We start from the raw sequence: 22,763 nt of genomic DNA on the forward strand, positions 1-22,763 counted from the left end.
TTCTATTGAATCACGATTATATTACAACGAATCAACGGACAGATGACTTAAAGGTGCCATAAGCAAAATGTATGGAGGGCAGGAAATTGGTTCTATCCATCTGCAGTTGATTGCAAGTAAGGGGCGGGGTGGGGTGTAGGCGGACTAAAAGGCTGTTGTTATATCACATTTTTATTAAATATAAAAAACAAAAAATGAAATGATCATTTACAATAAGATCAGTTTGCAAACAAATTCTTCTGTCAGAATGCATTGCGAATTTTGATGGAGAAATACGTTTTTAGTTAGTAGCAGATGGTGTAGTTACTGCATCTACCAGCAGGGGCTAATCTTTGTAGGGTAGGGTTTTGGAAAAGTGGTCAGTGGCCAAGACTCTTGAGGTTTCATGATGGCTGACATCGCTTACAGCACCTTTAAAACACGACACAAAAGTGATTCTTGCGTAAAAAAAATTCGTTAATAATAAAAAAATTAATTATAAAAATGGTTCAGGCAAAATGGTAAACAAAATGGTAGAGACGCACAAAACACAATAAGTTGATTAAACTTTGCAACCAGAATAACCAGCTCATGCTGTCTATATGCTTGCACAACGCACTTAGTCATGATTTTAAGGCCCTCAGCTTCTCTCTTCTCTCTCGCACCCTCCTTCCGGGTGAATCCGACTCCCATGTTTGATTTGGCGTCTGCCACAGGAGCTCGGCGTCTGCTTTATTTTTCACCGGATCATCAAAGAAGTCTCTTCTGGAGATGTTCTTGCCACGTCGGTATAACTGTAAACGGCTATAGCCTATTTTATATCGTAAAATGAGAGATAAGATCTGTAAACAACGAGCATGGCAGTCTATTTGATATATGTTAGTCGAATGTTTTCCTCTGGCTGTGTTAAAAGTGTTGTGTTGGTCCAATTACGTCTGAAGTAAGTTCCAGCAGTGGCTCTGGTGGGTTCTCTTGGCGTCTGTTGTGTGTGTAGGTCTTATTATTGTGGGTTTTCGATTAGTTGGTAAATCATGAGCGGTTGCAACAGGTGGGCACATGTGTGAATCCACGTTTGGTCTCGGTCTCGCCCGGCTAGTCAAGGAGGGCGGCAGAGTTGGGCAGGCCGTGGTGGGAGATGGCTGTGGCAGGATTTAGAGGGGAACTTTCCTGAGTCTCAGGGTCAGGAACATCTCGGACTCCGCTGCTCTGACTGGCCAGCGAATCGTCCATGAGGACCTCGGTCTGCACGCTGTTGCTGTTGGCGTAGTCGTCTAGAGCATCGTCGGTACATAGCTTACTGTCCTCGCACAGAGACGGCTGACTGGCCGTCCGCTTCTCCTCGTTATCGCTGTGCAAAAAAGTGTGAGGGGGGTGGGTACAATTAAAGCTACAAATATACACCAAGCGTGACGTCAAAAAGTCACATAAAAAATGCCGCTTTGTGCATGCAAGGTAAAGTATTGCGAAAGTTTTGCATGCAAAAGAACACAATGCCACTGCAAAGCATACCTCTCAAGAGATCTGTAAATCATTGGGAAGAGCGTTAGGGAGAGAAAGAAAGAACAATAAGAAGAAAGAAAGAGAAAGGAAGTTTCTGCAATAATCTGTCTAACAAACTTCACCAAACCTGTACTCTCCAAAAGCCTCATTATTCATTGGCCGAGCTTCAGAATCTATCTGGCTCTCTTCTTTCTCTTTAACTGGAAGGAGAACAAAATTCAGGGATATTTCCACATTTTTTAGTGTCAGTTGACTAATCGCAAATTAGATGGTTAAATAGAATGATGCTGCAAGTGTATTTACCTGAGTATTTTCCACCTTTGCTTCGTTTTATGAAACACAGAATAAGCAGCACCAGCAGTAATAGCACAAGGGCGCTGATGAGTCCGATGAACCAGCTTTCAGTCACAAACCCATCCTGTTTCTCCATTTCTACTTAAGCAGAGGGGAGAAATGCTGTTATGAATTTCCTGACACTTTGTTTGATATTAAAGGGATAGTTAGAAATGCCATCATCATTTACTCTAAGTCGTTCAAAACCTACACTACCGTTTGGGGTTTTAATGAACACTTTTATTCACCAAATCAGCATATTAGAATGATTTCTGAAGGATCATGTGACACTGAAGACTGGAGTAATGATGCTGAAAATTCAGCTTTGCCATCACAGGAATAAATTACATACTAAAATATTACAGTTTAATAACAGTTACAGTTTATATTACATTTATAATGTTACTTATTCTTTTTGAAGCTTGAAAGAAACTATACAAATCACAGTATAGAAAATTACTTTTAAATTTGAATAAATAAATAAATAAATAACAGCATACAGGGTTGCAACAAAATGAGGTTAAAGAGAGTAAATGAAGACAGTTTTCATTTTTGGCTGAACTATCAAGGTTACAAGAAAACATCCTCTACGCTCCATTTTCCAGCCCAAATATAAAAGTTATAATCTTCACATGTGGTGTTCATGAAAGCTCTTTTGTGGTCTGCACAATAGCACATTTATTATAAAAAGCATTAAAGAGGACTGTTTTGTGATTACTTGTTCCAGCTGTCTGGATCTCATCCATCCAGATAGTCTTGTTTCCTAAGTAAATCCGCAGGTAGTACAGCGATCCGGGCTGGAGCCCCTGCAGCGTGTAGAAAGACTGAGAGCTGTTCACTTTTTCAGAGTGCTTCCATTTGCCTTTGCCTGGACAGAACACAGTACAGTCTAAATCAAAACAAAGGGTACTGAAAAGATAGAGGCATTCACTAACTAACTAACTAAGAGAACAGGTAATGAAGCTGCTACTTCCTGATTTGCTATATGATAAACAAGCTTGTGTTCATTCTCAATTCTCAATCATTCTCCATCACATCCTGTCTATACAGCACGTACCATCTCTCAGGTAATGAATATGGAATCCCACATTCCTCTGTCTTTCTTTCGACACCCAGGTCAGGTTGACTGATGTCTCTCCAATCGATAAGCTAATGTTGGAGGGTGGACCTGTTCAGACACAGAAACAAAACAAGTCACACTTACACACCCTTAAATCTGATGGTCGTTTGTTAAACAAATTCATTTGTCCCAATATAAATCAAATAGGTTCTGATTGGCAGTGATTGAGTCCAGTGTTGGGAGTAACGCATTCAAGTAACAAAATATCCCACAAATTCCCATTTATTGACTGAGACCTATTCTGTCCTCATGTTGAGAGAAATCATAAGTGCAGAGGCATTGTGTGAACATGATGGTTATTGTAGGTCTAGATTAAATACGAGCAAGCATTTACTCATCTCACTTGCACAAAAACATCTACAATATTCCTCAAAATAATACAAATATACTTTATTTATTATTTGACCTCACTTTATTAGCCAGTGTCTTTGCAGCTGATCCAGTTCAAACATACCAATAAGCAAAAATGACTTTCTTGTTGAAAGCTGCGTCCCAATTCAGAGGCTGCATCCTTCGAAGGCCGCATTCAAAGTCCGACTGCATCTCAGTGGCGCCACGAAGGTTGTCCTAATTCAAAGGATCCTTCAAATGCGGCCTCCAAATGCATCCTTCGTTTCTCATAAAATGAAGGATACATCAGGTGGATCCTTCGCGGCCTTGCCTACCCCAGAATTCATTGTGCGCCAGTGATGACAGGATTTTTTTGAGAGAAATTGGCGAAATGCACTTTTAAACGCAAGTATTGGGTTTCAGCTTAGTCAAATATCTAATGATACAAATGTAAAAAAAAAAAAAGTAAGCTGTTCAAATGACATATCTTACTAAGATGCAATTATATATAGTTTATACTATTTATTATACACAGAAATGGACCATGGTGAACATATTTAGACAGCTTGGTATCCCTCTTTTGTTTTCAGACAGTTTAATATAGGCCTAACTCTCAAAAAAGTCCGGTACAAACGTCACTGCCGCTTGTTAACGGCAGCTGTCACAGATGCTAGGTGACAAGAACTGTCCTCCGTAAGCTAGACCGTCCCATTTAACAACGCTTAGCCTGACCTTGGAAGGATGCACCCTTTGAACTGGGACACAGCCAAACTTTATTCTCCTGGATCCTATTCTTCAACAATCCAGAATGGCTGCAGAGCTGAAAGGTTTGTTTGAGCTGCGGCCTCTACTGTACAGCTGTGAATTTGCATTTCCTTCAGCCTGAGGATTATTCATTTAACTTTTGCCAAAAAACTAAACAAAACAAACAAAAAAAAACAGGCAAGCCCAGCCAGGGTGAGAAAAAGTCACATAATTCCATAAAAAGTAATTCAATTATTTAGTTTTTTTTAGGGAGAGTAAAACACAATATAGTAATGCATTACTTTTAAAAGTTACTTTCCCCAACACTGATTGTGTCACATTTTCACACATTTTCAGTGTGGACACACAAATTACTTGTCACTAGAAGTGTGTTGCATCATGTCTGGTTAGGACATAGTGTTTACAATGTGTGTGAAAACATTCCCTCATCATGTAAAACCCCTCAAAACGCATGTGCAGTTAGATACAACTCTATGTCCAGATAAATCATTCAGTGATGAGCAGGGGCGTAGCACCAAATTTTGGGCCCTGGGTACAAACCATCTTGCTGGGCCCCCGTACCAAATACCATAGTGATACCAATGGGTGGGGTATTGCATTTTTATCATAAAAACACTTAAAATGTAAACAAATTAAGCCACACTCTGATTAATATATTTTTGTTTTATTGTCAAAAGTACAAGTTAATTGATTATTTGTCTGTTTAAAATAAATGCAGACTATAGAATCACAGGGTACACTAACCGCCAAACTAGACATTCAGTCTTTGAATTACGTTTTTAAAATAAGTCATTTTCAATCATTAAGATGTGCATTAAACTGAGAACAATCCTGTACTTAATGTAAGAGCGTGCGCGAGTTAATTTGCATAACACTGCGGTAAAATAGGCGCTAACGATCTGTGTTTTCGCGGGTGTTAGATTTTGACAATGGAGGGAAATATACAGTGTTTTCATGTAAACTTCTGACTCTGGGGAGAACTGCAGCAGAAGAGGAGACAAGCTGCGCAGCTGCCTGGAGTGGCAGTGTGTTGAGCTCCCAGCTCCGCCTCCGTCTGCTTCTCACTCCGTTATTTACCCAGAAACATTGTTTGCTCGCTATGTAGGTTGTGATACTATAAAGTATTGATATATAATTCAAATAGAGTACGAACATAAATGTATGCTATTCTACCTGGAGTAGATATTTATGTTAAAACAATGTCAATGCTCGATGATGCATTTGGAGCTCACCTTTCTTTTCAAAAAACTGAGTGAGCAACTGCTTGCCCTCATTTGCCTTTCTCTCTTTAATCTTCTTTTCTTTTAGTTTTTGAGCCCCTGATTTTCCTTTCTTAAGGAAAGACATGGCTCTTCCCCTGTCTTCCTAGTTCCTATCACGGCTCACTCCAGCTCCTGTCTCATCAACTGATTGTATATAGATATGATATGTATAGAAAACTGACTTCTAAGGGACCCCCCCCCCCCGCCTCGGGCCCTGGGTACTCGGTACCCTTTACCCCCCCCTTTACGACGCCCCTGGTGATGGGTAAAGTGTTGGACCTCCATCCAGTGTGGTAGCTCCCTCGCTGATGATTGGCAGTCCTTCTCCAGCAGCCGTGTATCCCTGCAGGTGGAAGCGGTAACGGCTGCGAGGGTCCAGCTTTAACTTGAAGTGATTTATGCTGTGGTCACTAATCTTTTCTACCAGCATAGGGCTGTCTTCATTATCAACTGCAGAGAAATGGGGGGAGACAACAAATGTGTAAAAAATATTGTTTTAAACATTGGTTTGTGAGTTTATATTAAGTAGTTATAGTTGTTCAAAAATTAAATTAAGGCATTCTGGGCATTTTTGTGCATTTCTATACAATTGCTGTTTTTGTGTATTTATATAATAGACTTTATATAAAGAAAGATGGTGCACTCGTATTACTTTAACTGAGAGAAAGTGCAACATGCAAAATGCTGGAATAAGTCCCGCCTTCTAAAGAAAAGAGCCATTCCCCGATTGGTAATCGCATCACTGCAGCTGCCGTTAGAAGCTCCGGTTCCTATAGAAACCATCAGTGTTCTGAGACGCACGCTTAGGACTACGCATGCGAAAAATGCTGGTTTTTGTCATGATTTGAGCATTTAGAAGCAAAATTTATGAGACCGTTTTCATTGGTGATTTCAAATATGAAATTTAATCGTAAGCTTGGCAAACAGTTTTGGAGAACTTGATGTTTCCTCATTCAAAGAGATTGGAGCTGCACTTGCATGCCCGAGAGGCGTTTCAAAGATGACCGCCAAGTGAAATTACTTGTCTTAAGCCGGGGACACACTTAACGACTGTAAGGCCTATTATAAGTGTAATTTGATACGTACGATTGATCCTGCCCAAACGCGCTGAGTCAGAGATAGTTGCGTTCAGTCCTCAGTCGTTGTTCACAGTCTGTGTTTAAAATCTGCTCCAGTCGTTGGAAACCGTCTGTAAGTGTGTTCAGTTCAGTCTTAGAATGTTTCAGCTAGTCGTTAAGTGTGTCCCTGGCATTAAAAGGATTTTTGTTGTTGTTGCTCCACAGTTGCTAAGATGTTTTGAGTGTTTTTAGTGTGTTGCTATGCAGTTGATAGGGTGTTCTAGGTGCTTTCTAAAGTGTTGCTGGGGTGCTGAGTGTTTTTAGTGTGTTGCTATGCAGTTGCTAAGATGTTATGGGTGGTAGTTCAAACGTCATATATATTATTAAGGTATTTTGAAAGTGTTTTGTTTGTTGCTAAGCAGCTAGGTTGTCCTAGGTGGTTTCCAAGGTGTTGCTATGCAGAGGCTAAGTGTTTTGGGGTTGCTATGTAGTTGCTAAGGTATTTTGACAGTTTTTTGAGTTGCTATGCAGCTGATAGTGTGGTTTCTAGGGTGTGGTTTCTAAGGAGTTGCCAAGGTGTTTTGAGTGCTTGGGTGGTTACTAGAGGATTGCTAGGTGATATCTAGGGTGTTCTGATTAGATGCTTGCTGGTTTTTTACTTAGCCAAGTCAAAAGAGTATCTAGACATAGACACTCCTTCAATGTACCAGCAGTACTCCTTCAATGTTCCTTCTCCTCAACAAACTGCTTCTAATAATCCTGATGAGAATGAATCAGGCTGTTAGTTCACACACCTTGTTGATACTGTAATATGTATCCTTTCAGGACTCCATTTGGCTGGTTGGGCGCAGACCAACGCAGTATCATTTCTGTCTCTGATGGGCTTTCCAGCAGTAAAAATGATGGAGGACCAGGTACTGAAAAAAATGGATGACAGAATTTGAAGCCCCCACCTTTCTTCAACTATTTTTTACTTTTTGTCTCACGTTCTTACCTCCTTCTGGAGTGTGGAAAGTGAGGGCTTCGGACTCGGGTCCTTCTCCTTTATTATTAAAGGCACTTACAGTCAGTGAGTAATGGGAGTAGGGCTGCAGATCTCCCAGAATCTTTTTCTCCTCGTTACTGTCCGTCGTCACAACTGAGATGTTTGTCGGCCTACCCTCCCTAACACGCTCCCGTCTGAGGTGTCTGCTTTCTGGGTCAAAGTGCTTCAGATAAATCTATAGGATGGATGATAGACAATTTGTTGAAAAGATTTTACATCTTACATTTTTTAATTTTTGGCTGAGTTTAATACAACAATATGTTACCTTGTAACCCTGCAGACGGCCCCTCACAGTTTCTCTGTTCACGGCCGCCCATGTCACTTTAATAGCAGTGCTGTTGATCAGAACCACTCCCACATCCAGAGGGGCCTCAAGAGGGACTGACAGGGAGAAAGAGAACCCACACTTTGATTCCCTTAAAACATGTCTCAGGATTAACTAAAATCATTGTTAAATTGGGGTGAATTGAGAAAACCTTACAGGAAGATGTCAGGAAAAAGGGCTCACAATAGCAGCAAAAATATATAACATGAAAAACTCACTCTCCTCTCCAGAGTATCCAATGGTGGATTTGGGCTCTGGACCTTCTCCCATCTCATTAACAGCTTGCACTTTAATCTCAAAGGCAGAGAAGTTGCCCACATCTGTGACGATGAAGGGTGGAGAGGTGACGTCTTTGGTGTGCCAGGACGGATCGCTGCCCAAAACTTTCCTCCACATCACTTTGTAGCGAAAATCTGGGCCATTGAAACTACGCCTGTCCAACTCCTGCAAGAACAAAGACTCAGTCTTGAGCTAGAATGTATCTTTCTGTGAACAATGAGAATTTCAAAACATTGGCAATAAGTATTTTTTGAATCAGTTTATTTACATGAACTGTCCGGATGAACTGATTCACTAGAATGAATCAGACTTTCCAACGCTACACGAGAAAGATTGGATAGTTTATGATGAACTAATTCACTATAATGAATCAAACTTTCCAACATTACACATGAGTGAGATGACTGTTTAGGATGAACTAATTCAGTAGAATTAATAATACTTTTCTAACACTACATATACTTCTATATATGAGAAAGAGGACGATTTAAGATGAACCAGTTCACTAAAATGATTCTAATTTTTTACAATTTGAGAGAGAGAGAGAGAGAGAGAGAGAGAGAGAGAGAGAGAGAGAGAGAGAGAGAAGAATAAATAGAATAAATCATTCATGACAACACTACTTAAGAGAGAGAGACAGCCGTGTATACTGACTTTTTAAAACATTTTAAAAACTGTTGGTTATGCTACACCACTACTTGTGATACCAAAAATGTAGTGATGATGTACATTATATGGATTCCTTATGGATCTAACTTTTTTGTCCATTTTCAAGCTTCTGTTCACTTTCTTTTGTGTTCCATGGGGAAAAAAAACATACAGGCTTGGAACGACATGAAGTGAATGCATTAAGACAGAATCATTTTTGGTCTGAATTGCGCAGCGCACCTTCCATGTGATGACAAGGGTGCCTGGGTCGATGGAATCACTGCGCACTCCTTCAGGGTTGCTGTCTGGAGCTGTAGAGGACAAATCATAATTTAGTGCCAAGATGTTCTAACATGGCAATAAAACTGTCACTTTACATCAGCCACACACTGAGAGAAGATACAAACACAAATTCAAAGTGTCATACAATGATTCAAAAGACAAAACAAATGCATCACAATGTAGCGGGACAAGCATTTTCTTTTTCAAGGCAATGTAAGCGTTCACACACTCGCACACACATGCAATGTTAACTTACGAGCAGCTGGTGTGGAATAAGCCTCCGTTTCCTTGCTCGGGTCACTCTTGCCGATGTCATTGATGGCGATGATTCGGAAACGGTAAGAAATGAAGGGCTTCAAGGGAAGGGTAGTTCGCTGAATGCTGCCTGACACACGGCTTAGCTCCTCCCATTCCTTTCTTTCAGATCCTGTCTCCTCGAACTCAATCAAATACTCTAGACGCAAACATGTATATATATATATATATATATACATAAAACAGGAAATGACACTGATTTTATATAGACTAGCCCCCAAAAAGTATTTGGACACTTCAAACACACTTAAAAATGTATGAATGCCACTGCATTAGATGAAAAATATTAAGTCAAATAGCATTTTTTTTTATATAGAAAGCACACTTTTCAAGTATAAGATTTGTTTTTTAAATGATGGTTTCCCAAAATGGGGTTTGTGAGTTGATGAAATGCTAATAATGAAATAAATCAATCATAAAAAAATGTGAAATTAAAACAATTAATTAATAAAAACTAATTAAAAGAAAACACTTAGCATTTTTGTAAAATATTTATTTAAAAAATGTAGACAAATATTTTATTTGTTTAACTGTATGTAAAGTGACTAGTTACCAACATCAGAGAAGAGAAATGTGTACCTAAAGTAAATATTTTACGACAAAAAAAAGAAAGAAAAGGGAATCCCTGTGCAAACGGAGAAAATGTGGTTTGATATTGGTGTGATATTTTGTTATTGAGCACAATGACATATTTATTTTAAGTGTGGTTTGAGTGTCCAAAAAACGTTCAAATCTTTGTTAAACCATCAATTTATACAACATTTGACATTTAAAGGGGGAAAAAAATCAATAAGAATTTCAAATAATAAACATGTATCAAATATTAACTGCATACACAAACTGTATGTATTGCATAAACATATACTGTAACTGTACCTATCACAGGGCTGTTGTGATCATCTCCAGGTGTCCAGCTGAGAGTGACACTGCGTTCTTTAGGTTCGGTCATTTGTATTTGGGTTGGAGAGTCTGGTCGATCTGGTGAATGAGGGTTGACAAAGAGGTCAAGGGGTAAGATGCCAGTTAAAACAAGGCATCTATGATTTTAAAGGTTATTTCTTGAATCTGCCTACAGCCAAACATGTCCTTTGTCCTTTCTGTAGGTCACATTATCATACAACATGCATAACACATACAGCTATATAGATCCAGACATGTAAGGTTTAGAGATGGCCATGTTATAGGGAACAGGCCATTTATAAAGTTACCTACCAACGATAGTGATGGAGCCACTCGCTTCCGCCATATCCAGAGTGGTAATGACTTCACAGCTGTATATCCCTTCATCGTCTTCTTCAACTTCAAGTATTATGAGGGTGGATTCATCTATCTTGTACCTAAGATATTTATGGTTAATAATGTTCATGAAATCACGTTATACAGTTCAAACTAAGCCATTCTGCAGCATTTTGAGGGACATGAAGGTATAAAAGCATACTTGTCTGAATCAGAGGACTCTGTGAGCTTCTTATGGTTCTTCCTCCACTGGACTTGAGGGGCGCCCTGCCTGGAGTCCACCTGGTACTCGCAGGTGAGGTTAGCCGGCTTCCCCCGCTGAATTCGCAGAGCCAACGGAGGTTTCACAATGACTGTCTTATCTAGAAGACAGAATTTGTAAAAGAAAATCTTGATTTTAAGGTTTTTAATATATATAAAATGGTATTTTTCTTGCCTTATGTTTCAGTAAATTACTTTATTGGCCAATTTATTACTTTATCTCAAATTTAGACTTTATAAAAATGTGTACTTTTTTAATGCAATATATCCTAAATTGTATTTTTCCAAACCTATTTTCAACCAGTTAGATTTTAGCTTATTATAAAAAGCTAAATAAAAGAAGCAAAAATAACTTATAAACTTCAGTGATGATGATAATAATTAAAATATGCATAATATCATGCATGCAATTTTGCTAAGAATATTTAGATTTTTTACTGGAAATCTAATTCTTTTTGCAGTTTGTTGGCTTCATGGGGATATTAGAATACAATAAAAGCATCAACATTAAATTAGTGTAATGAAAAGAAATGACCCTAACAGTCTGAAGTGAAACCAGTTATAAATCAAGTATGCGTGATTGCATGAGCATTCATGCATGTTAAACTCACTGAGTACGGCCAGCTCAGCAGTGATGGTGATTTTGCTGTTGCTGACAGTGCAGGTGTACTGGCCGCTGTCATTGAGGGAGGCGTTACTGATCTTTAGAGAGCCATCGGATAACTGACTCATCCTTGGGTTGGCTATAAGTGCGCCCCAGGACTCACCCTCCCTGTGAACACACAAAATATTCATTTTAGCCTGTTTAAATGGATGCAATGTGCGATATTACAAGAACACCGATATTTAGAAATGCTGACTACTGAGTGTGATTCTGCCCGTGTGCCCTAATGGACTCCTCACAAAGCAGCTTCCCCCCAACAATATCAGGACAGCTGGCTAGAGCAGTTCTGGCATGTGAGGAAGGGACACCCCACAGGATCGAGTCTGTCTTACCATGTGACATTGGGCCGAGGAGAGCCAAAGGTCTCGCAAGCCAGATCAATCGTCTGTCCCTCTGCCACAGAGTACATGAGTACATCTTCTGTCAAAATCTGGGGAGGCAGTTCTAGAGAAACAAAAAAACACACAAATCTATGATATTCTAGTCCCTGAATGCTGCCTTAGCAATCACCAAAAACAAAAACAAAAACAAAAAACAGCTTTTTTTAGAGCTGCTTTCGAAAATGTATTTACCTATAACATAGACGTAAGCATTGATGAGGATGGATCCGTGCTTATTGGCAGCTTTGCACTGATACACCGCAGTGTCACTGAGTTCCACATTCTTCAGAGTGAGAACACCATGTTTCAAACTGCGACGGGGGTCTGGGTCAATATCTATGCAAAAAAGACACCTCAGTACATCAAGACTATACCAATATCTCTCATGTCTCACCCGAACAGATAAAGATTATTTAACATAAACAAACAAAAAATACATTAAGACAGGGATTCCCAAACTTTTTTGTCAGCTGAACCTCTTTAATCTAAAATATTTATTTTAAGTACCCCCTGAGATTTTACGACATTTACGACAAATATATTTGAATGACAACGTTTCGGTCAACCAAGCTGACAGCCTATTGTAATTTCATATTTCGGTATTTCATATTCTTTTAGTGTTTGTGATGGATTTTTAAATTAATCATAACTAACATTTATTTTCCTTGCAGGATAACATTTAAATGCTTTTGAAACCTAAATGTTTCCAAACACTTTGGTCAAAGTCAGTAGGTGTGTTTGAATCATCTCCGAATATAACAAAAGTGGATATTAAACTAGACAGATATCTAAATTTATAAACTCATGATTTTGAGTAATCAAGAAATCCAGAGTTTGCTTCTGCCTAGTAACAGAAGGGTTTGCTGGATTATACATATGAAGAACCATTCATATTGTAGGAAAATTATGTAATGAATCATGTCACCTTTGCCATGCTCTTATTCTATAAAAACTGCTGTATTTTTGTGCTGGTGGGATTCTCTCTGAAATTGCTCTGAGATCCTCAAACTGTGATTAAAGCATATTCGAAGGCATTGTCTGGAGTCAGTTTGATTATTGCTCCGCAGCAGCTTAGTGGAACACTAAAGACTTTATTCCCAAGTGATAGTGTTCAAAAAGGAACGAGACGTCGTTCGACTCAGTGTGAGACTCTTAAGCCTGTTTTATACTTCTGCGTCGAACTGCCGCCGTAGCTACGTCGTAGGCTGTATGTAGCGCGCGTACCCTTCGGCGTACCCTGACGTGCACCTCTCCAAAAATGTAACAACGCGTCAATTCTACGCGGACACAAGCGCTGTGATTGGTCTGCCAGAACCCCTCCCTCGGGGTTTCATGCTCCCCAGGTGCGCGTCAACGCGGACAACGACACAGAAGTATAAATTAAAACCAACACGTTGCCTACGGCGTATAGGCTCCGGCGTATGTCCGACGCAGAAGTATAATGAGGCCTTTAGAGTAGAGTAGAGTCAGAGTAGTTACACTTATGCGTCAACCAACACGGTCAGAGGGGAAGTCACCCGAGTATAATTTTGCAGGTGTCAGGGACACTTGGTAAAACTTAAGTCAGGTGCGTATAGAAAAAAACTACCACGTTATATTTAGATTTTTTATTTTATAATTATTTATTTAAACTTTTATGATTTTATGAATTCGTTTTTCATTTAATCACGAACCCCCGCAGTTTGAGAAACCCTGCATTAAGACATGGAATGTTTCCTGACTGAGTCGGTTACCAGTAAGAAGATTGCCATTGATGCTCCAGTTGACCTCAGGGCTGGGAATGCCGTCAGCCTTACATTCCAGTTTGACCGTCTCTCCCGGGGCGTACAGCTGGCTCTTTGGTTCTTTCGTCCAATATGGGGCAGCTAGACCACCACAAAACAAACAACTAATCATGAAAAGTCTCTGGCAACAATTGTACAACTTTCCAGAAGGGATGCAAAGTAGGCAATAAGCTTTTATTAAGCAATTATACACCAATCATGCAAGGCTAACAATGTAAATCCTGACTGAGATCGTTTCTTTTGTCAGCAAAGTGTAATTTTAAGTTATTTTTAGTCATCTTCCCAATTATCTCCTCAAGTTCACACCCCACATCTAAATCTGCAGAGAAAGTGATCTGGCAGTGTGAAGCATACAGTACCTTCCACAGTGATGCTGTAGGTGTGAGAGATCATGCCTTGCAGATTTGTGGCGGTACATTGGTACTCGCCACCGTCAGACTCTGAGATATTCTTAAAGCGCAGAACTCTGTTATAACTGTCAGTGGAGGTGCGTGACTCAGACAGAACTCCATCTTTCCTGATCCACTGGATACTGGGAGCCGGCCTAATGAGGGAAAGAACAGGATGCAAACAAACAGAACACTTTTGAAGTACACTTTTTAAGTAAGTGAAAACTCTGAAAGCCAGATCAGGTTTGACTTACAGGCCCTGAACAATGCATTCCAGGTCTAGGTCTTGGCCACTGAGCACCAGGTAGGAGCTGCGGAAGCCAGTGGGTTGCATCATTTGTGGCCTTCTGTTGCGCACCACTGAGTTAGCTAAAGACACAGACAAAGACAGAATTATTGAGGGAAATGAGGAGAGAGAGAGAGCATGGTAAACAATCACAGCTGCAGTAAGTGGGTGTTCACACAGGACTAAAGCTGGGCAAAACAGTTAAAACAATATCCCCAGTGGATGGATTGATAGGATACTAGATTGATTACGATAGACAGACAGACAGACATACATACATACATACATAGTCCATCCCTACACAGCCACCCCATCAGTGATTTTTACATTTTTAGTCTATGTACAGAAAAACATCTTTGGTTGCTGAATCGAGTCTCACTGTTTGTCAGTATTTTCATTGAATTTTAGACACTGTGTTACTGTATGTTACAAATAGCTCAATGTTAAAAAGTCATGCTCTTTTCTACTGTTCAGCTCAAAAGTTTAATAAAATAGCTCTGGTTTGTCAAGGACAGTCAGCATCCACTCTGCCTTGATACTTACAGGGGACAACAGTGAGTTTGATGGGCTCTTTGAGCTGGATGATGAATGCGCTGAGGAACTGAGTGTTGCAGGTGTAGTCATCTCGGCTGTCTGCCGGAGTCACATGAGAGAAGTACAAGTTTCCATCGCGACCCTGAATCACACGCTCGTTCTGCTGAATGTGCCGCAGCCCTAAGAGAAAAAGTTTCATATACTGTATATAGATATTGCTGAGATGTTGTTCATGTTTAACACGGATAAACCAGGATAAAAACAGACTAACTTTTGTCCATCCAGTGGATGACCGGGGCCACAGTGCTGTTAGGAGGATTACAGGGAAGCACCACACTCTCTCCTTCCTCAACCTTCTTTGACACCTTCTTCTCCTTCTGTAGAGTGGGAGTGTCTGCGAGAGAGAATGAATTAAAATTACATTCAAAAGTTTGGGGTCGGTAAAAATGTATAAAGTTTAAAAAAAAAAGTCTCTTATGCTCAACAAGGCTGCATTTATTTTATTAAAAAATTTAAAAGAACTGTTTTCTATTTTAATTCTATTTCTATCTTCAGTGCCACATGATCTTTCAGAAATCATTCTAATATGCTGATTTGGTGCTCAAGAAATATTTCTTATTATTGTCAATATTGAAAAAAAGTTGCGCTGTGTAATATTGTTGTGGAAACCGTGATTATTATTTTTTTTTTTCAGGATTCTTTTATGAAAAGAAAGTTCATTTATTTGAAGCAGAAATCTTTTGTAACATTATAAATGTATTTACTGTCACTTCACATCACTTTAAAGTATCCTAGCTAAAAAAAAAAGAAATAAAAAAGTATTAATTTCTTTCAACAAAGTGACACTTACTGATTCCAAACTTTTAAATACTAGTGTAAATGAAATGAATACAAAAACTATTAAATTCATTCTCAGATATGGATGGGGAAAATTGTAATTATTATTTACAACGACCATTTAAAATACATTTGATCCTTGTGAGAAACTAGAGTATGCTAATTAGCTAGCAAGTAATTATATACAGCACAGCTGACAAAACAAAGGAACACCAGAATGCAATTAAAAACGACAACATTATTTAGAAGATGCCTTGACTTGAAATGATATGAAATACGTGTGTGATGGTGCACATATTAATGTGGCCAGCAGCACCAGCTGTGTGTGGAGTTCATAATACGCAGGCTATTGTTAGCCATGCTCATGCTGAGTACCCTCACTTCCTGCACATACTAATCCCAGGAGTGGTCGTCCCCGCTGACACACTTACACGACTCACACTGGTTTCTGAGGTAACTGTTGTCAGGGAAACTGGCAGAGAGGTCGGGACAGGGAGACAGGTAGATTGCTAGATAGATGTGGTGGTGTTGTTGTTGTTACAATGAGCCACTCACAGTGTTGTGTTTGATAACTAATTGGGAAGCAATCTGGGATTTATATTCGTTCTGGAATTCTTCGAAGCGCTTGTGTGACTGGCACACACAATGAGCTGTAATTTTCCTCTAAATGACCATTTCTGCATATGACACACGACAGGGGGCAGGGGGCTTGATTTTGGGCTGTTATCTGCTGTACGCCAGATTCTCTCAACAGAAAACTCGCCACATGTGGTAACGTCAGGGATATCAAACAGGCAATCATAAGTGTGCTGCTCTATAATGTTGTGGTAATGAGAGTGACTTACTCTCTGTGATAATACGAGCCTCTTTAGACACGGCCGTGCCGAGCTCGTTGGATGCGTAGCAGTTATATCTGCCCTGATACTGGTGGATGGGTCCATCCTTGGCTGTCAACGAGAAGGTCCCAGAATCTCTGGACACTGAGAGGTCAGGGTCTTTAGAGGGGTCAAACTCCAAACCATCCTTCACCCAGCGGAACCTAGCAAGGATACAGATAAGAAATAAGTGACAGTATTTTTATTTATTTATAAATAACATAGAAAATAACATCCATAAATTAAATTGCTATAGTGACAAATTAGTATTTTTTTCTCAATTAATCCCTTCTAAGATTAGTAATAAATTATCTGTAAAAAGCCTGTACGGTATACACCATTCAAAAGTCAGCAATATTTTTCTTTATAAAAAGACATTAAAGGGAAAGTTCACCCAAAAATGTGAATTCTATCATCATTTACTCTCCCTCATGTTGTTCCAAACCTGTATAAATTTCTTTCTTCTGTTGAACACAAAATAAGTTATTTTGAAGAATGTTGGTAACCAAAAAGTTGATGGTTGATGTTGATGGTCAACTCTTTGGTTACCCATATTCTTCAAAATATCCTCTGTTGAACACAAAACAAGAAAGAAATTCATATAGGTTTGGAACAACTTAAAGTATCCCTTTAATACATCTATTCAACAAGGATGCATTACATTTTTAAAAACATTTAAAAATCATTAAAAAAATGTAAACAACTACATTTCGAAATTAAATAAATTCTAAAGAATTAAATAGTTTACAAAGTGATTATTTGCATTTTTATTTTTGAATTAATAAATTGATCAATTCTTTATTTTATTTTTAAGTGACAATCCTAGTCTTCCATGGAATATAGACATATGACTAAACTACCAGACATAAAAGCCATTAAAGTCCAATTCTTTAAAATCTTTAAAATGCATCATATGATAATAGGTTTAAATGTGTATTGGTTATGTAATTGTGGCTACAATTATTTATGAATGAATACAATGCAAAAAAAGCAATATATAAAGGCTTCAAATAACCGGTTACCAAATTATGTAACTGTGTTGCTATGGATACTAACATGGGTGGGGGATTCCCAGTTGCCTCACAGGTGAGTGCGATGTCATCTGCTGAAAAGGTGGTGATAGACACTGGCTGGGCAGTGATCACAGGGGGGCTTTTCACTGAGGAGAGAGTGCATCACACTCAAAACATTCAATTACCCTGTATATTTCTGCAAACTGTGGAGTTAGCAAAGCAACACCCTTAAAATAGAAACAGACATTCCAAAAAGCTATAATAACAGCTCATTTGTAAGTTGCTTCAGACGTGGATGATGAACGCATATTAGTCACAGGAGTTGAGCAGCCTTTACGCTGACCTGCTGTAATCACAATATTCAAAACAACTTAATGATCCGCAGCGCCACTGACTTCAGTTAAGTTTCCCACTAAACCTCAACAATGTTCTGAAGCAAGTGCCTCTGAATCTCCTCAACACTCACTCGATTAGTTCCAGGAAACGGAATTTCGTCCATATCATTAGAAACTCCCAAGTGAAAAGATGGAAATGAAGAGCACGGTGTAAAGCGTCCAGAGACCCGAGATGTTATCTAAGTGTCTGTTGTTTTACGGATGAGTGGCCCGTGAAAGAATTGGAGAGCAGGAAGAAAATTAGACTTGAGGAATGAATAAGAGAGGCAGACAACGAGAGCATAAAGCATTAGTGATGTAATCTACTGACAGAGTCACTGAGGCTATAAACAAGTGCTTATACTGGACACATAACAACACTGATGTCTGGGAATGGTTACAGTGATCCCTCACTATGCAGCTTATATCCTCATATATCTGTCAATCTATCTATCTATCTATCTATCTATCTATCTATCTATCTATGACTCTATAAGAAGAAGAAAAAAACGCAGATTAAAAAAGTAAACTGTTCAAAAATTAAAGTAATCCCTGGTGATGGACCATTTTATGGGCCATTAACCATTATAACTGGGAGGCATGGCCACACCTCACCCATCTACCGAAGATAATCATTCATTTTAAAAGACTCATGCCTTAATGCACCCTCAATAAAAATAAAATAAAATCATTCCCACACTTCTAAATATAACAAACAAATATCTCAGCTGATCAGTTTGGGCTGTTTGCTGCAGGCTGTGTTCCGTTATTGGAATGAGTCTGGGAAATGTTAGTGGAGTAGAGTCAGTGCATGTATAGACATATGCTAGAAATACTCACAGTGTCTTATTTTGTCTGTCCATTTGGTCAGCGGAAAAAACAAAAAAACCAATCTTTTTAGTTTACAGTACAGTAATGCACACCGACAGCATGCACTTATATTGTACACACAAGAACACATAGAACATGCACACACATACACATAACCTATGCCTGTGACTATTATTCCTAAGTAAAGCTAATTACAACTACCAGCACCCTAATGAGGATTAGATGCTTTACTGTATTTGCAAGGGCATTTTAAGAAGTGCACATAAACACGCATTTGTTCTTCTGTCATGGTGTGAACTTTCTATTGACTTGTTTTTATATAGATTTTTTTATATCTCTTAACCCTCACAGAAACCATTTTGACATTATTTGTTGTTAATATGAGGTTACACTATCCTCGTGACAACATTTGCTCCAACAGTGAAGGCAAATCCTGACTTCCCCACCACCACCTAGATTGCATTAATCCTTTAAATAAAACAAAATGTTATGATTACACTGTTTGGAGGTGAAACAAAGAAAACACATGATGCCAGCTCAGACACCTGGACTGCAGTTCAGCTGGCCAACAAGAGGCACACTAGAGATAACAAGATGCTGGCAAAGCAGAGCTAAAATAAACTCCCTCCCTATCTAGCCATTTTCTTTCCTTTGACTTCAACCACCCTTTGCAAGACTGCTTGGTACTGCAGTCCCAACAACTTAATAAGAAAACAAACGCGCTGAATGTCTGAAAACTGCAACACGGCAGGGAGACAGGAACAGAACGTTAGCATATGGGCCGGACTCGGTCAGACATTTTAATGTGGATGTGTCGGGGGCTCTCAAGTGTCACGCATTGAGCGTGACAGTCTCTCATTTCGGTCTTTTGTCACACACTCCTGCCACACATTGTATTTCTCACGTGGAAAAACGCAGGGAGTGGGGGGTGGGGGGTGGGGGGGCGACGGGGGTGGGGGCTGGGGTCACTCTTGCCTGTCTTCAAAACTTGAGAGCCCTGGTGTGTTGTCGATCTCAATGATCACATCCATCGTGTCTATGTTTCCCATTTAAAGGTCACTAATTGAAGTCAAGAGAAATCGTGACCTTTCATGCAGATGTAATTTTTCACTGACATCTCATTCTGGTGCATTTCTGTTTTGTATTTTTCATAATCTAGTCTTTTTCCTCTTCTTTTGTGTGTGTGTGTGTGTGTGTGTTTGGAGCGGCGGGAAAGAGAGATGCTCTGTTACACTGATACATGACTGCAATCTTAAATTGCAGATGTACAATAATAGCAACAAACCCAGTGCTGTTAATAGATTTAGGAAGCTTGTAGAAGCTGCTGTTTTCACAGTTCCTGCTCAGGTGGGTTTCAATCACTGTGCGCTTGACTGTCCTTTCCAATCAGGCCTGTACTAGGCATTCAGGTCAATAGTATAATCAATTGAGCAATTAAACTCGCTTATAACTGCTCATTCTGCACTTTTTATCTCACATTCACCTAACAATAAGCCATAGCAAACATTATAATTCTGCAAAAATCAATAAAAAAAATTTAAAAAACACGCACACACACTCGCCATGCACTTAACATTTAATTTAATGTCAAATCCTGTACTCACATTTGGAAGGGATGTTGATCATGGTGTCCCCGGGCTTTGGAGCCACAGACAGCAGGAGGAGAGGGAGGAGAGGGAGCAGGAGAGCAGCACATCGCCCCCTGCTGCCCACCTGCTGTAGTGACGTGGCAGGCATTGCACCTGCTGGCAGGCACAAACACAACGGGCCAGAAAATCTCAGATTATCCCAATCAGAGAAGAGCAGTCTTCACCGTTTCTTCTTCCTGTATGTTTCGCTCAGGTCCACACACTCCTGATGCACTCTCACTGCAAGAGAAGAGGGAGAGAGAGCGTGATGGAGGGAGGGGTTGGAAGGGCAGACCCACATGCGTAGAGAAAAAAACACTTCCACATGGCCCAGGACAGAGTGAGCCAGAAGAGCCAGAGAGAGGGGTGGAGTTGGGTGCATGTAAAAAAAAATGAAGGTGGATGATATGTTGTGAAAATATTGTCAACCATTACAAAAAGATGCAATGGTAACATGGTGAAGTGATAATTTCAGATGGAATACCATGGTACAAAATGATTATTAAAATCATTTCATGTACCATGCTATTAACTGTGCATTGTACTCCAAGGTACTTCAAACAATACCATGGTAGTCCAACAACTATGGTAGTACCAGGTACTTTTTGTTGGTTAATATTTAAATAATAATAATATTATTATTATTATCTGATATTGGTAGAGTAATATAATAGATTTTTCCCTTTCTACTATAGCCTGCCCTACATTAAAATTGTTATGCTTTAAATGTAGTTATCAGTTATAAAATTAACATATTCTGCATCAGCTAAAACTTCTATATCAAGGCACTTAAATATATAGTGTGGCCACTTATGTCTGAAAGACTTAATTGAAAACAGAATACAATACATCCCATTGAAATAAATACTAGACATCATTTTATAGATGAAGTGACCATCAGTAGTAGCACATGGCAAAATGTCCTTATCTCAAGCACAGATCAACTGTGACCTCAAAGCCATTTACTCAATGAATTTCCTCAGCAAGATCTCAGAAGATCTTAATGGTCATGCCATTAATGGATAATGATGAATGGAGGCCGGTGCAAGCAAAAAGATGAATATGAAACATTGTCTGGGTCTTTTTGAGGAGCCCTTTTTAATGGAAAAGATATGCATCTATTAGAGCAGCTATCGCTCACGCCACAGGCTTATGAGCTACGCCGCAGGAGGAGTTCTCCATCTGTACCTGGGCCTGCCAAATGACACCACAAAGACCTACGTGTGCAGCTCCATTTATCAGCTCTATCACTGGATCAAGCAAGATTTCATTCACTTGCCTTGATCACAATACAGTACAAAAAGGAGCTCCCCAAGGACTTGTGATAAAAACTTCAGGCAGAGAATGGGGATGAAACTAAATAACAAGCGAGAGGTGGATATTTTTGTTGGCTCGGGAAGAGCGTGTCTGACAGCTGCTGGCAGCTATGCATATCTTTAGCTGGGCACCGCTGTACCCTACTGGTGCCAAACCCTGGAGCTGAGTGACCTTGGAGCAGAAGGAAAGGTTGAAGGAGGAGTAAAGCACAAGGCTCAGACTAGCATGAATTTCCAAGAGGTTTCGGGAAGGTCTATGGTGGTTTGGTGCTGGTCCACATGACCATAGGGCTGGATCACAGTCTCACAAGGCCCCTGAGAAAACCTCTTTGGAGGTCGCCAGACTCGCCACCCTGGCTCTTTCCAGCTACCTCTGCTGCCCCTAGTGGCAGACCCTTTAACATGCATTAAACAAAAAATCCCAAGGAGGGCTTGCTGCATCCTGCGGTGGACATCCAAACCCGCCCTCATCCAAGTGTGATGTAAGAAGCCACGTCCGTGTCCAATACGTCACCTTGTGACTCCCCATCCCGCCCCAGAAACCCATTTTGTTGTATGTAGGTTTCCGATTGAAAGTTTTTTTTTAAGTGTAAGGGTAGGTTTTGAGTGTGTTTCAGTGCGGTCTGTCATAAAAAGAAAAATATAAGAAGTAAATGAAAAAGTGTTTAAGGTCCTTGCACACTGAGTCTGAAATATTCGTATGCAATTTTTCGTATTCGTCATTCGGTGGCTGTGAATTGTCAAAACAACTCTCAAAATGCTTGCTACGGATGCGAAAAACACAGAAAATCGAACCTGATCCAATTTTGATCCATTGCAACTAATTTAAGGTTACAGTGATAGGTAGGTTTAGGGATCAGTGTTTGGTGTAGGCAATCAGATTGACATGACCAATAAAATCTTAAGAATCTTAAGAAGTTTTCGCTGAACTGGTTTGACGTATTTGGACATAGGCGTGGCTTCTGATGTCACACTTGGATGTGGGCCGGGTTAGATGTTCAATGTAGGCTGCAGCGAAACGCTTCTCGAAAATCTATACAATTTTCTACAAAAAAACAAAAACAAAAAAAACAACAACAACAACATTTACAAACAACGTTTACAAACATATAAA

At 39.6% G+C, this 22,763-nt stretch overlaps 1 protein-coding gene across 4 annotated transcripts in view; it reads right to left on the reverse strand.

Annotated features, from left to right (window-relative positions):
• Positions 1–937: 937 nt before the first annotated feature.
• Positions 938–22,763, reverse strand: part of l1cama (L1 cell adhesion molecule, paralog a) — a 53,589-nt gene continuing 31,763 nt past the window's right edge. The window contains exons 2-28 of one of the 4 annotated variants that reach the window (XM_084428893.1): positions 20,310–20,573; positions 17,544–17,646; positions 16,458–16,651; positions 15,047–15,169; positions 14,785–14,955; positions 14,210–14,324; positions 13,926–14,110; positions 13,516–13,647; positions 11,975–12,118; positions 11,735–11,846; positions 11,350–11,510; positions 10,680–10,839; positions 10,454–10,578; positions 10,118–10,219; positions 9,183–9,380; positions 8,885–8,955; positions 7,936–8,161; positions 7,658–7,773; positions 7,342–7,567; positions 7,142–7,264; positions 5,569–5,739; positions 2,870–2,980; positions 2,531–2,680; positions 1,783–1,911; positions 1,607–1,679; positions 1,489–1,500; positions 938–1,327 (exon numbers count right to left, since the gene is read on the reverse strand). In XM_084428893.1, coding sequence (XP_084285019.1) covers positions 1,072–1,327; positions 1,489–1,500; positions 1,607–1,679; positions 1,783–1,911; positions 2,531–2,680; positions 2,870–2,980; positions 5,569–5,739; positions 7,142–7,264; positions 7,342–7,567; positions 7,658–7,773; positions 7,936–8,161; positions 8,885–8,955; positions 9,183–9,380; positions 10,118–10,219; positions 10,454–10,578; positions 10,680–10,839; positions 11,350–11,510; positions 11,735–11,846; positions 11,975–12,118; positions 13,516–13,647; positions 13,926–14,110; positions 14,210–14,324; positions 14,785–14,955; positions 15,047–15,169; positions 16,458–16,651; positions 17,544–17,646; positions 20,310–20,442 — 3,822 coding nt within the window. In that variant the 5' untranslated portion in view covers positions 20,443–20,573 and the 3' untranslated portion in view covers positions 938–1,071. Of the gene's footprint in view, positions 1,328–1,488; positions 1,501–1,606; positions 1,680–1,782; positions 1,915–2,530; positions 2,681–2,869; positions 2,981–5,568; positions 5,740–7,141; positions 7,265–7,341; positions 7,568–7,657; positions 7,774–7,935; positions 8,162–8,884; positions 8,956–9,182; positions 9,381–10,117; positions 10,220–10,453; positions 10,579–10,679; positions 10,840–11,349; positions 11,511–11,734; positions 11,847–11,974; positions 12,119–13,515; positions 13,648–13,925; positions 14,111–14,209; positions 14,325–14,784; positions 14,956–15,046; positions 15,170–16,457; positions 16,652–17,543; positions 17,647–18,714; positions 18,851–20,309; positions 20,574–22,763 lie in introns of those variants that run through there. The other 3 variants (XM_084428892.1, XM_084428895.1, XM_084428894.1) reach the window with 3 other exon arrangements.

This window comes from Rutilus rutilus, assembly GCF_951802725.1.
Source record: "Rutilus rutilus genome assembly, chromosome: 13".
NCBI lineage: Eukaryota > Metazoa > Chordata > Actinopteri > Cypriniformes > Leuciscidae > Rutilus > Rutilus rutilus.